Source organism: Grammomys surdaster, unplaced genomic scaffold (assembly GCF_004785775.1).
Source record: "Grammomys surdaster isolate TR1022 unplaced genomic scaffold, NIH_TR_1.0 358, whole genome shotgun sequence".
Taxonomy (NCBI): domain Eukaryota; kingdom Metazoa; phylum Chordata; class Mammalia; order Rodentia; family Muridae; genus Grammomys; species Grammomys surdaster.
In genome coordinates, this window is record NW_021604777.1 from 44,497 (window position 1) to 59,110 (window position 14,614).

Genomic DNA, 14,614 nt, shown 5'->3' on the forward strand with positions numbered 1-14,614 from the left:
GGGAGGGAGGGGGAGAGAGAGAGAGAGAGAGAGAGAGAGAGAGAGAGAGAGAGAGAGAGAAAATGCCCAGGAAGGGGGGATTCAACTTAATAGGAACAGCTAAGAGAGGGTAATAGGGACTGAATGTGATGAAATACACTATTTATGTGAATGAAATAGTATTAAAAAGCTTATTTAAAAACCCAAGAACCACTCTATTTGTTCCTCAGTTATCTTTCTACATTCTATACTAGTGAATCTTTGGAAGTTAGAAGAAAAGACAGCATATTCTCTAAAGTGTTAGTCACAGACCCACAGGTTACGCACTGCCCCTGAGGATACTGTTCTTCAAACTCCAGCCAGAAGTGTGAATGAGAGTGTGATGTGTGTAGTAGCAACTCCTCTTCTACACTAAGGAGGAGGGCTTATGTTAATAATCACTAGGAAGTATAAGCTGCAACACTGATGGAATCCAAAGTGTTATGAAGTACAGGGACTTGTTTCAATAAAATAACTAGTCAGTATAATGTTTAAAGACATAATACAATACACTTTACATTGTACACATACCTTATTACATACTCAGTAAGGAATCTGGAGTTGCTTTCTCTATTTAGTAAACTGAGAATAAAAATTTTAGATTTCTGTGTTTGTCAGTGTACAGGATTCTGAAGGTGGCTCTTGAACCTAGAATGAGCTATTAGGTTCCAAAGAAAGGCCAGACTTGCTAACTATTGTTTTTTGGGTACTAGTGGAATTGGAATAGTCTTTGATATGGAAATAACCTTCTAAAGAAAACATTCAGAGCCCTTGTCTGGTTTCTGGGCAGAACCATGGTATCATTCATAGCCTCTTCTACTGAGAAAGAGAGCAAGAACACACTGCCGTTCACAATAGCTTCAAACAAAATCTAGGAATAAATCTAATAAGAAAGATGAAAGAACACACACAGACACACACACACATACACACCTTTAATCTCTGAAGAAAGAGATTGAGAAAAAAACCTAGGAAATAGGAAGGCCTCTTCTGCTTGTGGATTGGTAGAATTTTGAAAATGAGAATTCTCCCAAAAAGCATTCACAGATTCCCCACATCATTCTTCATGGAAATAGAAAATAAATTCTAAAGTTCATATGGAATCACAAAAGACTCCATATAGCTGAAACAATCCTGAGCCAAAAGGAGGGACTACCATTCCAGATTTCAAGATATATTACAGCTATAGTAATAAAAAGAATACAGTACTGACATACAGACTAACTGAACAACATAGAAGACTCAAAACTGATTATTCATATCATTTCACAAAAATGTCAGAAACTCAGTGAAAAAAGGCAATTATCTTCAACAAAGGGTGATGGAAAAAGTAGATGTCTATATAGAAGAATGAAACCAGACCCAGACCTATCACCCTGCACAAAAATCAACTTCAAATGGATCGAAGACCTCAATGTGAAACCAGAGTCAGTGAAACTGAGAAGAAAACAACAACTGTACCCTACATGATAGAATTATAGAAAGGACTGTTTGCGTAGGCCTCCATTAGCTTAGGAATTAAGGCCAATAGTAGACAAAAGGACCTCCTCAAGCCAGTAAGCTTCTGTGTCGCAAAGGAAACAGGGGTGAAAAGGCAGCCCATAGCATGGAAGAGAGTCCTTGCTAGATGTATGTACATAGCATTCAAAGAACTCAAAAAAATGAAGAGTCATGAAAATAAATAACCCAACTTAGAAATGGGTAACAGATGCAAACAGAGTTCTCAAAAGAAGAAACTAAAATGGTTAAGAAATACCATAAACAGTGTTTTACATCCTTAGAATTAGGGATATGCAAATTTGAGATTTTTATCCCTGTCAGTATAACCCAGATCTTGAAAACAAATGTTGGTAAGCATGTAGAGAAAGGAGAACTCACCCTCATTACTGTTGGGACTACAAACTTGTGGAGCCATTATGGAAATCAGTGTGAAGAATTCTCAAAGAGAATCTTATCTTTTAAGGAGATCTACCATAGGACCTGGCTATAACATTCCTTGCTATATGTCCAAAAGAATCAATATCTTTTCATAGATAATTTTTACTCTATTTACAATAGCTAGGAAACAACCTGTCTGCCCTCCATGTGATAAAGGAATAACAAGAGTGTAGTACATATACATAGCAGTATTCTATTCAACCGTAAAGCAAAATAAAATAAAGAAATCTGCATGCAAATGGATGGAAACAATGTGTGATGCTGGGTGAAGTATCCCAGACCCATCAAGATAAATGTCACATGCTTTTACTTATTTGTGGATCCTAGATTTGAATCTTCAGATGTGATTTGGATATCTTAGCCAGGGTTCTATTACTGTGACAAAACATCCTGATTGCCAAGCAAGTTGGGGAGGAAAGGGTTTATTTGGCTTACACTTCCAGATCACAAAGTCCATCTTTGGGGAAGTCAGGACAGGAACTCAAGCAGGGCAGGAACCTGGAGCTGATGCAGAGGCCATGGAGGGGTGCTGCTTACTGAGTTGTTCCTTATGGCTTGCTCAGCCTGCTTTCTTATAGAACCCAGGACCATTAGTCTAGGGATGGCTCTACCTACTATAGGCTGGGCCCTCCTACATTATCATTAATTGAGGAAATGCCTTATAATTGAATTTCATGGAGGTATTTCCTCAACTGAGGCTTCTTCTTCTCTGATGACTCGAACTTGTGTGTCAAGTTGACATAAAATCAGCCAGCACACTGGGGAATCCCCTGAAACAAGGAGAGTACCAAGGGACCATGGTGGGAGGAAAGACCCACAGCCACCATGGAAAGACAGGCAGGCGCTGACTCTGAGTTTCTGTCTAGTAAAAAGCAGGGTTTTCTATTCTACATATTTGATGCTACATATTTGATCTTCATACTTTATTGACACTAAAGGGATCACTAAGTCCATAGCGTTAAATGAAAATATGCCTTCCCACTTAGCCAACTAACCAGAGGCAATATTCAGAAATCTGAATCACCATCCCTTACCCTCATCACTCCAAGGCCAGGTACTGGATGGTGACCCCTATGCTCCAGATCCCTCTGTAACTGTTCAAACCAGGAATTCTTTTTTTTTTTTTTTTTTTTTTTTTAGATAGGGTTTCTCTCTATAGCCCGGGCTGTCCTGGAACTCACTCTGTAGACCAGGCTGGCCTCGAACTCAAGAAATCCACCTGCCTCTGCCTCCCAAGTGCTGGAATTAAAGGTGTGCGCCCACCACTGTCCGGCCAAACCAGGAATTCTAAGCCTTTTATTTGGTCCTTGTTTTCTTTGTAAACCACAAGGGATCTTGCTCACTTTTTCTTTCTCTCTTCATTGATTTTATGGGCTTCTCTGTTGCTCCTCTCCATGGTAGGTATGCTTCCTCCCCTTGGGATCAGTACTTTCAATGATAATCATGCTCTAAACAATAAAGAAACCTGCATTTTGCAATGGACTTCTGAATAGAACTTGGAAGCCTGGCATTGTTATTGTATACTCCTGTTTCCAATTTTGCCATGTATAAAATTATAACCCAGGCAAAATGAAGTACTTCTGCCTAGCAAAAATGAAGTATTTTTACAGTAAATTTGGACAATATCTATAATTATTATTGAGTGAGTGACTGACTGGGAAACATATCTTCTATACTGCAATAGTGGTACTTCTATTTTGGAGGCAGCTAGCAACTGCCTAATTTGACTCAAAGCCCACTCAACAAGAGAGAATTCATAACTCTGAACCTAGTCAACTACCTGAAGCTGGAGAGGCCATAGACCCTACAAGACTCAACTACTATCATTTTTCTAAATAATATAATTTTTAAATGCATATTAAATAATTAGCTTTATACTCACAGAAAAGTGTAGCTCTTGCCCCTTATCAAAGAAATTTCTTTCTTGAAACAGATAAGAATACATTACATAGATCCACAACTGCTCATGATGTAGAGAATAAGGGCCTGTGGGTGCTCAACCCCAAAGGATACATTCGTAACATCACCCCTACACCCGTGGCTCAAGGATCACAGTGTAAGAAATACAAAACAGATTGTAAAAGGCAGAAGACCAGGATGCCTGCTAGAAGACTTTGTCTTTACAGGGAAGCTACATCCTTGAAATCTCAATAATATGGTTACTTAAATAGGATTTACATAATGACAACATCAGTTGACATGCCCGTGTGGATGAGGCAATTTTATAAGGTTCTATCCCTTGATGAAGAGCTACAGACAATCAATGACTGCTGAAAGAGAAAACTAGTTTCCTTCAGGAACAAGCTCCCTGATGATTTATCCTATCACATGTGAATGGTCAATCCTAAATACATGTGCATACAAGCAACTCTAAATAGATGCAGTAGGAGGGAAGGAAGTCACAAGTTTAACCTTTGCTGACATAACAGCTTCATTGCTTAGAATATACCATACTTCACTTTTTAATGGATATCTGTTTTTTTAATTTTTGAGTTAATGATCTTAGAATGAAATAGTTGGGTAGTATGATAATAAATTGTTCTTTTTTAAAAAAAAGAGAAACAAAAAATGTGCTGTAGGGGTGGTTCTGATGTTAAGGTCCTGTTCTCCAATTGGTTCTTGATCTACCAGTAAAGAAGCCATGGGCCAATTGTTGGGAGAAAGGGATAGGCAGGACCTCCTGGTCCCTGGAGGCAAGCAGAGAGATGCAAGGAGAAGAGAAAGGGGAGTTCACCATGCTTCTGAAGGAGAAAAGTTGACCAGCCATGTGAGATCTTGAAATGGAGTAGCCACATAGGCCACTCCTATAGGTGAGTGGTCAAGGGAGTTTAGCAGGGATTAGACTTAACTGAGCGTCTAAAGTTTAGGGCAAGTGGGAGGTGTGGAGCTAAGATTATTGATAAGGGTACACTAGCAATTACGCCAAGAAGGCAAGTTGAAAATGAACAATGTGTGTGTCTGTATCTTTTATCCATGGATTCAAGGAAAGCTGGGTGGGGGCTGGTAGAACAGGAGTTTAGTCAGGGTAGCAAAAGCTATACACTACAATGTGCATCTACTGAGATGGCTCAGCAGGTAAAGACGCTGGACTCCAAGCCTGACAGCCTGAACTCAATCCCCAGAATACACATGGTAGAAGGAAAGAAATTACTCCTGTAAGTTTTCCTCTGACCTCTACACATATCATGGTCTGGACATACAGGCACACATACACATAGACACAAAACATGTACCCCATCCCCCACACACTCTCATTTACCCTCCAAGACACACTCACCTCCCACATACACTGACCACATCCCACACAACTCACCCCTCCACTCACACTCACACAGCCACACATGGTCACTCCCCCATACTTAACCTCCTACTCACTCACAAACACACTTAAATATTCACACACTCTCACACATACTAACATGCAAACACTCACAAGTCAATATACTTAATAAAAAATTTAAAAACACCATAGGATATGAAAATTTTCTCTGATGACAATTCCTAGCAATTTTTTTTCAAAGAAAGATGGAAATAATCTTCTAGAATTTCTCAGGCTGTGAAGACAACTCATTATAAATGGTAAAATGAATGCTGGGAATCAGGGGAGCAAGTCATTAGATGGCTCTTTACAAAGTTATCTCAATAGTCATAATGAGTAACATTTGCTGAGTTACTAGTCAATGTTAGTTTATTATCTGCTAGCCACTGCTTTGGTCTATTTCATCTGTTTTAGGTATAGAATCAGAATTTATTTTAATAACAAAGAATAAAGGCAATGTGGATAGAAATGGATAGAAATATTTTGTTCGTGTGTGTCCCTGCTTGAGGTAAATCCTACATAAACTGTCATTTTCAGGAAGCTAAGGATGGTGCAGGGCTGGACTCTGAAAGACTGTGGGGCACACATATTCTTCTACAGATACTGTAGGCTGGTGACTGTCACAGGAAACTGTGTGGCAACATAATATAAAAATACTCATTAGACTAAAAGGACATAAGGAAAGACAAACCAAAATCAAGCAAAGGAGGACTTCAGAAAGTGAACTGTGCACATGACATGGAAGGCTTCAGCATGTACTACTGTAGCTGATTAGCTCACAGAGTGAAGACATATTCTTTACAGTTCTGAAGATATTCTCTCACAGGAAATCCTGACAGTGTTGACCAAAGCAGGTTGGCTGTAGTTATTCTGGTAGTAAGCAAGTATGTTGCATCTCCATGGTGTTAGTATTCTGTTAAACTCCACCTCCACAGTTACCTGGCAGCAGCCAGGTACGCTCCGCCCCACAATTACCTGGCAACAGGCAGGCAGCCCTGCCCACTATAAAAGGGGCTGCCTGCCCCTCCCCACTCTCTTGTTCTCTCTTGGTCCCTTGACCCAGGGCCTACAGGTTCGCTGTCCCCTCTCCCTTCCCCGCTTCCCTTCCCCCTCTCTCCACATGGTCATGGCCGGCCTCCACTCTTCTTCCTCTCCATTCTCCCTCCTATCTCCTGAATAAACCTCCCCTCATGGAACCATCTAGTCTGCTGTGATCTGTCCAAGCTGCACGTGAAAAGCTTTCATTTGGTGCCAAAACCCGGGAAACGAAGACTTCGGGGACCTCCAGACCCGTGCAGCCACTGGCTCTGGCTGCTGTGACCAGACAGGACAGACACAACGCCACCTCCACCACTGCTACACCACGTGGTAACTGCCCACATGGTCCCAAGAAAGATTTCTTGAGCTAGAGCAAACCCTGTCCTTCCCTGAACCTCGTTCTAAGATGGTTCCCCTTGGATGAGACACTTCCCCTCTTCCTCTCAAGACAGTTTCTCATGGCTGAGTACCCCAGGCCAGGCCTGGACAGACTGTTCTCTCTGCCTCAGGAGCACCAGCTCTGACCATACTCCCCGGCATGTCTCTTCCACGGGTGAGCTTTTACTGTTTTCTCTCAGAAGCACCGGCTCCTACTGTAACCTCCAGCGTGTCTCTTCCAAGGGAAAGCCTTTCACACCCTTTCCCTTTGCCTCCTTCATCATTTGTGGGTCAACTGGAACCTCAGTTCCAGCGCCTTGCCGGGAAAGCAGCGATCTGGAATCCGCCTTGCTCCCTTTGTCTCCTCTGTGGCCAGTCCTCTGCCTCTGCGGCCGGTCTGCCAGTTTGCCTGCTCCCTTCCCTCTGTGGTTCTTAGCTCTGCTCTGGGTCTTCCCCTTACATCCTGCTGCCTGGGACCTATAAAGTGAGTGTCAATGCCTTCTGCCACAAAAACTAATGTTGTGGTGGTATGGGACATGCTTACTTTTCCTAACTGCAGCTGCCAGAGTCACTGGGCAGCAACTTCCGGATGCTAGCAGGAAGTCCCGCCCTGTCACTGCCACTGCAACTGCTGCCCAACCTGCCAGCCATAAGATCCAACTTTCTTAGACAAAATGTTTCTGGGCTAATACAAAAATGTACTTTTCTCTTCTTATACAACCTGCCAAAGTTACTTAAGACTCTTTCCTAACCTACCTTGACAGATTTTTATTCAATTACAACCAATCCTTATGGCTCTCAATCTTGTCAGAAGTCTGCTAACAGTATATTTTAAGTTTATGGCCGATAGAATTCCCAAAGCCTCTAACAGTTTCAGAAGACAGACACCAGACTCCTAGAACATACAGCCTAGATTGTATGCAAACAAACACAACTGGATACCCTGAGTCAAATGACTTGGCTAAATCAAGGTAAGTCATTTGTCATGTCACGCGTATCCATTCCACAGAGAAAAAGCCCTGGGTCTTCTACACTTGGAAGCCAAACTGACTTCGCCCATGAGACTATGGAAACCACGGGAACTGTTGGCTAGTGGACTCTGTCATTTTTTAAAAATAATATATAACTGGTAGATTATTGTTTACTCTTTCTCAGACTTCTGACCACATTGACAACTAAGCTTTCACAGATATTACCTGTTACCTCATTACCTAAACTCAGTTGCCATCAATTAAATATTTCATATTTCCTCTTTTTACTATCCCACTGTCCTAAATTATCTGAGTTCCTATAAACTTGCCTAACTAATAAAACATTCCACTATACAACCCAACAAAGGCTCACCTTAAAGACTGCTTGTATTGTTAACTCATGCTGTTATCTCTTTTGTAAACTTATAAGCTATAGGAAACCCACTCAGATCTACCTCTCATGGACCAAATAGATGCCATCCAGATAAGCACATCCAAAACAGCTCCAGAGAAGCAACCTTCAGATGCTCCATCTCCTGTCACACACACAGCTGCTTCTACTGGCCCTGTTCCTTCTGACCTATCCTCAGATTGCTCACTCCACAGACCCTGGACAGCAGAACAGCCAGCTCTCCTAAGACCGGACAAACATCTCCCATACCCATTCTTCTAGGTTCCCCCTAAAGACACGTTCCCAATGTCAGCAAGAAGTAGCCAGATTTCACAATGACCCTATTCCTGCTTTGCTGTCACCTCTTTCTAATTTTTTCCTTTTAGTTAAACCAAAATGTGGGAATGTTAGTATTCTGTTAAACTCCACCTCCACAGTTACCTGGCAGCCGCCAGGTACATTCCTTCCCACAGTTACCTAGAAACAGGCAGGTAGCCCTGCCCACTATAAAAGGGCCTGCCTGCCCCCTCCTCACTCTCTTGTTCTCTCTTGGTCCCTTGACCCAGGGCCTACAGGTTCGCTGTCCCCTCTCCCTTCCCCCCCTTCCCTTCCCCCTCTCTCCACGTGGTCATGGCCAGCCTTCACTCCTCCCCTCGTGGAACCGTCTAGTCTGCTGTGATCTGTTCCAAGCTGTGTGCCGAAATCCTTTTACATGGTATGTACAGGAACTCTAGTGAATGGCTGGTTTGCAGCCTGCACACCATAGTACTCACTAAGAAGAGGTAGCGCTCTTGTGCAGATGTGTTCCGAGCTGCTAGTTTGAGGATTTGTCCTTCTTTTATTAGTTCATTTGAGGGATTTACAATATCCTCTTCTTCTCCCAACATCTCATAAATTTCTAAAAGTTTCTTCAGGTTCTCCTGGGAAATTAGAACAAAATACAGCAAGATCAAATATAAAAAGGTAATTCAAATTTAGTTAAAAATGTGTATAATTTAATAGATATTGAGAGTACTGTTACATTTTTGTTATAAGGTGTATAAATAAAGTGAATCCTAAGAAGAGGGGAATGGATTAGATAGTTGGTAAATATTCTTTTTTGCTCATCTGTATCTGTTCATTTTGGTCGAAGTCTACAATAGTGAGAGGCTATATTATCAACTATTGTCTAGTCAGAAGGTTCCTAGATCTTGAAAAGGTACTTACCATTTTTCTTATTGCACTATTAGAATGGCTTGCTGCTGTAGATATAATTTCAAGGGATTCTAAATGGAAAAAAGAAAAGTAAATAAATGTTTGTTCTTCCTGTGCTACTAGAGTAACATAAATATAGAGACGGAAAACAAAGGTAGTCACAGCCATTCCCACTACAGTCTGGCATGGAGTTTTCTAAGTCATTTGTTTATGGCTTAGCTAACCTTGCAGGATATTTACTTGCAAAAGGACATATATGGTGATTAGGCTCACAGACACATGCAATATCTAACAGGACTTAGAAATGGATTTGCACTTACAGTATATATTAACCAAGTTCAAGGAACTTTGTCAGAGGTAATTTCATATTAACAGCAGTTCTGCAGCATCAGTCAATTTGGTTTTGGTCAAAAATAGCATATAGGAATTTCCAGAAAAAATAATTCATGAGTTTCAATTAAGTTTTATTAGAGCATACAGTTAAAATTATTCTACTTGTGCCCTTCCCCCAGCCTTGAGCAGGCCTGAGAGACCTTGTTTACCACAGCAGACCAAAACAATATGACTCAGGTGTGAACCACCTTGGCAGACCCAGGACCTGCTACAGGAGCTGAGATGAATAGACTGCCTGCTGAGCTTGCCAGAGACAGACACCTCTGGCCTGTGATTAAGGATGGATTCCCCTCACCCAGCTGGGCTGAAGCAAGAAGGGGTTTGGTGGTGGAGGTAGGGCTTCCCCTTTAAATTGAAAGATGAACATTAAAGCATTGAGCCTCAATCAGAAACCTTGTCCTGGCCTCATCTCTTCCTGCCCTCCTGTCCCTTCTTCCATTCCCAGCCTCTCTTTCAGGTGAACCCGGTTGACTGTGGCTGCTGGCCAGCAACACTACTAATATTGTTAATGTCTAATTTACAAATTAAACATTATCATAGATATATGTAGGGAAAATATTACTATATATAAAGTTTGGTACTAATAACAATTAAAGGAGTTCTGGAACATTTTGGAAAATATCTCCTGAGGAGCTATTGTGTACCATTGATGTGTTCTTTCATTTTTGCCATATGATGGAAGCGATATGACTTGGCTTGTTCCACAGAATCCTAGATCTTACAGCTCAAAATTCTCATGCTTCATTTTGCCTACTAAACATGCACAGTTTTCTTTACATGTTAGCCTTAATCGGGTGTAGAGAGTCTGGGATTGTTTTGCTGGAACAGGTCCTGGGAGGAGTGGAGTGTGGAGCTCCAGTGGCTGATGGTGAAGGACACTGGGGGCATTGTCTTGTGTTGGCCACCCCTTGGGACCATCTCCTAGTCCTAAGTAATGACAAGACAGCCCCATTACTTCAGGCCTGTTTTCTGTGCTTTTGCATTGCTGAATGGAACATACTTTTAGTGCTTCATCTTATACTTTCAAGACTCTAAAAGTCCATGTTCTAGGATTTGCTTAGCAAAGGCAAGGCAGGAAGAGCCATGCAGTACCTCATGTCTATAACTTAGGGCAAGAATGAATCTTTAGATACAGACTACTGAATATGGAAGCAGTGCTGTGCACAGGATTCGAATCATGTACTTGGCTTTCCTGGTGGCTGCAGCTTGGCAGCTCCATGCAACGACTACTCTATCTTTCTCTGTAAGAACTGTCCCTTCCTGAAGGGCTGGTCTGCACCCCAGGGAGGACTGGCTGAGGAAGAACCCATCCACAGCCCTACTGAAAAATAAGCCTGGTTTGGTTCAGTGTATTTTCTGCTTCTGGAGCTGGAAAGCTAGGGAGGCAGATGACAACCCACAGAAGAGCAGAAAAACATACTCATCTGGATGTATATTCCTAATTGTCAAAAAGTAATCTGAAGAACTAACACTCAGAACTTTTGAAACCATATATGGAAAACACTAAGAACAAAACTGCCAAGGAAAGACAAGGAGCAGAAAGATTCTGAAGAGAGTGTGCAGAAAGTTCACCAGGCTGGCCGCAGCATGACTACCCTGGAGTGAGCCTTTACAAAGGTCATCTGGGTGCAGTTGACATGCTACTGCCAAGCTATGTTCCTCACTTTACCCAGTATTTCTGTGAGATCTCTAACAGTATCTTAGAAGCGATAATGGCAGTATTTCAAAACTGCACAGTTAACATTATTTTTGTTTCTGTTTGAAAGTGTTTCCAGCCTGTGCAGCTGGTGCTATAAAAACAGCTACGTGTCTCTTTGTGTCTTTGCTGTGTTGAGTCCTGCATTTAATGGTAAGGAGAGTGAGTAGGGATGGCAATGTCCTTAGGACAGGATCTGACTTGAGGAGCAGGGCAGCCATACAAAGAATTTCAGTCTTTTTACATGTTGGGCTCTCAAGATCCATTTGTCTTTCTGAACATGAACCTTCAGGCAGGGTGAAAGGATAAGGCCACTTAAAAGAGAAAGACGGAGCATCTGTACCGGCGCCAGGACCATGTGGGCACAGGCAGCTCTCTGAGTATCGTATCCAGGACGAGGGAAAACAAAGTGGCAGAGGCTGAGGTGAACAACAGAAGTTTATGGAGAGCTGGAAGACCTACTTATGATTCATCAGAAGCTTGGCTGAGTTCCCAGGAAGTACCAGGCCAGGGAAAGATCAGAAGGGAAAAGAGTGAGAGAGGTTTCTGTGGTCACCAAGTCATTGGGATGGTAGGAAAACATAATAGAAATGGTCTGAGTCCAAGATGACTTGGGCCTATGATCCTCATCTCAGAATAGCATCAGCTTATGAAAGAGGTCAGGAACATATAGGGAGAAGAATAGCTTTAAGACTACATTAGCATTATTAGTATTTGTCAAACATTAAACCGTGACTATTTCTTAATTTTTTTATTCATCTCTAATTTTTGGAGAGGTTTAAGAAAACTATATTAGAGGCCTGGAGGTACAAGTTTGGGTTTTTTTTGTTTTGTTTTTTGTTTGTTTGTTTGTTTGTTTGTTTGTTTTTTCTTTCTTTTTTAAGACAGAGTCTCACTATCCCTGGCTGGCTTGGAACTCACAGATATCCTCCTGCCTCCCTAGTGCTGAGATTTAAAGCAACCACATCTGGTATACCATGTACATATTAGAATGTGATAAATGAATCTCTGGGCTCAATGTCTAATATTGCAAAAAATTTAAAACTACATGAGAAACTAAAGAATTAATGAAACTCATTAGTCTTAAAAAACTTTCATTCTAATCTAATTAAGACAAACAATACAATTGAAATAAATTGTGCTCTTTGTTTTTTATTTTTTATTTTTTTTTGAGATAAGGTTTCTGTGTGTAGCTCTTGCTGTCCTGGACCTGACTCCACAGACCAGAACTCAGAGATCTGCCTGTCTCTGCATCCTGAGTGCTGGGATTAAAGGCATATATCACCACTGCAAGGGTTTTTTTCTCCTTTCTCTTTTTTGAGGAAAATATCACTAGATAATAAAGCACCTGATGTCTTATATATGTTAGAGAGTAAGGCTAATAGATTATATTTACATAGTAAATGTCTTCTTAGCTCTCTTGGTAGACAGCAGCACCAAAGACTCATGTTCTTCCTATGAGAAGGTTTATTATACTGTATTATATATTATTATTTATATTCCTACTCCAAAGATTTCTAAGCCTACAGTTTTAGGTTTCACGGTTGGTGATAACATGAATCCAGAATAGGAACCATGATTTGCATTTTTTTAAAATGGGCATGATCCTGACCTAAAGCAGAGTGCTCAGTTAAGGTGCCAATAACAATTTCCAGTGAGATGATTTTCTGACAGTGTCTGTTGACTAAATTGTAAGTCACATCTCTGTAAGCAATTGTAAGTCACATCTCTGGAACCAAAGGGCAGATTGGCTATGTCATTATGCTGTTGTTGAGGGAGAATAAAAGATTTACTTTTTGCATCATTCCAGTCTGGGGAGTCAGGAGACAACTTCTTCAGGTAGTCCTTCAGGAGCATCTCATAGCGAGGGATCCGCTGAATGGGCTCCAGCATATGATGCTGCAGGGTTAAGCTTCCACAGATCTTCTGTTTCTGTAAGGAAACAGAGTTTTATTTTAAGAATAAAACAAGAGTTTTATTCTTAAATATTTCATCACATTTATTTATTTACTGTATGTGCATTTGAGTATGGAAGTCAGAAGACAACTCATAGTATTCAGTTCTCCCTTTGTATTACATGGGTCCTGGGGATCAAACTTAGGTCATCAGGCTTGGTGGCAAGTGCCTTTACTCACTGAGCCCTCTCACTAACCTCTGTAATCAAGGTTTTTAAAAGAATATTTAAAAATTAGGTTTACCAATCTAAAAACCTCAGTATAATAAAGAACTTTCATCAAAGGCAGTGTTTTCCTACCAAGTGTAGCTGCATTGTAAACCAGGGGTGCTTTGAAAAATGTAGGTTTCTGAGTCCCACCCAGTCTATCAAATGACAGTGTCGGGGGAAGAAGTCAGAGAACATGCATTTTTAAATACCCCGTATTGCTGCTGATATAACATAGAGATACTGAGCTTCCCTTGAAAGTTACATGCCATTCTGGCCACTCCAAGGCTGTTTACTATGGACAATGACCTGCCCCTTTGCCTCCCTTTAGCACTCACTAGAACCCAGAACTTTCCACAACAGGTGCCCTTCAACCTACTCATTTGGCATACAAACATAGGTAAGCTACCCACATTCAAGTTCACAGATCCCCTCCATCCTGACAGGCCCATGATTGCTTGCCAGAGATGTTCATCTCTTTCTTTTTTGGGACACACAAATTCTCAGCCTACTCTTACAAGGGACTCTCTAGGTAGCATGGCTAGAAGATCTAGACTACTTCCCCCTTTCAAGGCTTCTCAGAGCTCTGCCAGCTGTCTGGCTATAATGCTCCTGGTGCCCTATTCTTGAGACCTAGGACCAGTCTATACTTCCAGAGGAACTTGTGTTACAAGCTCTTTGTTACCAAATCACTGAAGGTACCAGGCTGCAGGTGATGAAGAGAGATCTGGAATAAAAGGTGTAGCCTCAACTACTAGACAAATAGAAGAAACTGACACCCCAATTTTACCATAAATTTACCCAACCTAAATATTATAAATACCCCCCCAATGAAAGAAGGTGGCTTGAATAAAAAGAAAAAAGAAAAACTCAACCAACACACTAACTCCAGATGTGCACATCTTAACATGTAAATAAAAACAACAAAAACAACAGCTTGAATTTTAAAAGAAAACCAAAGTTGAACTGACACTGAAAATAAAAAGTCTTATAGTTTATTTTGGCTTATGATTCCATATGATAAAGAGTTCATCACAACATGGATACACATGGCCAGAGAAGAAAGCAACGAGAGAGAGAGAGAGAGAGAGAGAGAGAGAGAGAGAGAGAGAGAGAG

At 41.2% G+C, this 14,614-nt stretch overlaps 1 protein-coding gene across 3 annotated transcripts in view; it reads right to left on the reverse strand.

Moving 5' to 3' along the window:
* Positions 1 to 14,614, reverse strand: part of Fgd4 (FYVE, RhoGEF and PH domain containing 4) — a 155,936-nt gene that overhangs the window by 24,297 nt on the left and 117,025 nt on the right. For all 3 annotated transcript variants that reach the window (XM_028779645.1, XM_028779648.1, XM_028779646.1), the window contains exons 8-10: positions 13,130 to 13,268; positions 9,260 to 9,318; positions 8,827 to 8,973 (exon numbers count right to left, since the gene is read on the reverse strand). In XM_028779645.1, the coding sequence (XP_028635478.1) occupies positions 8,827 to 8,973; positions 9,260 to 9,318; positions 13,130 to 13,268 (345 nt within the window). The remainder of the gene's footprint in view (positions 1 to 8,826; positions 8,974 to 9,259; positions 9,319 to 13,129; positions 13,269 to 14,614) is intronic.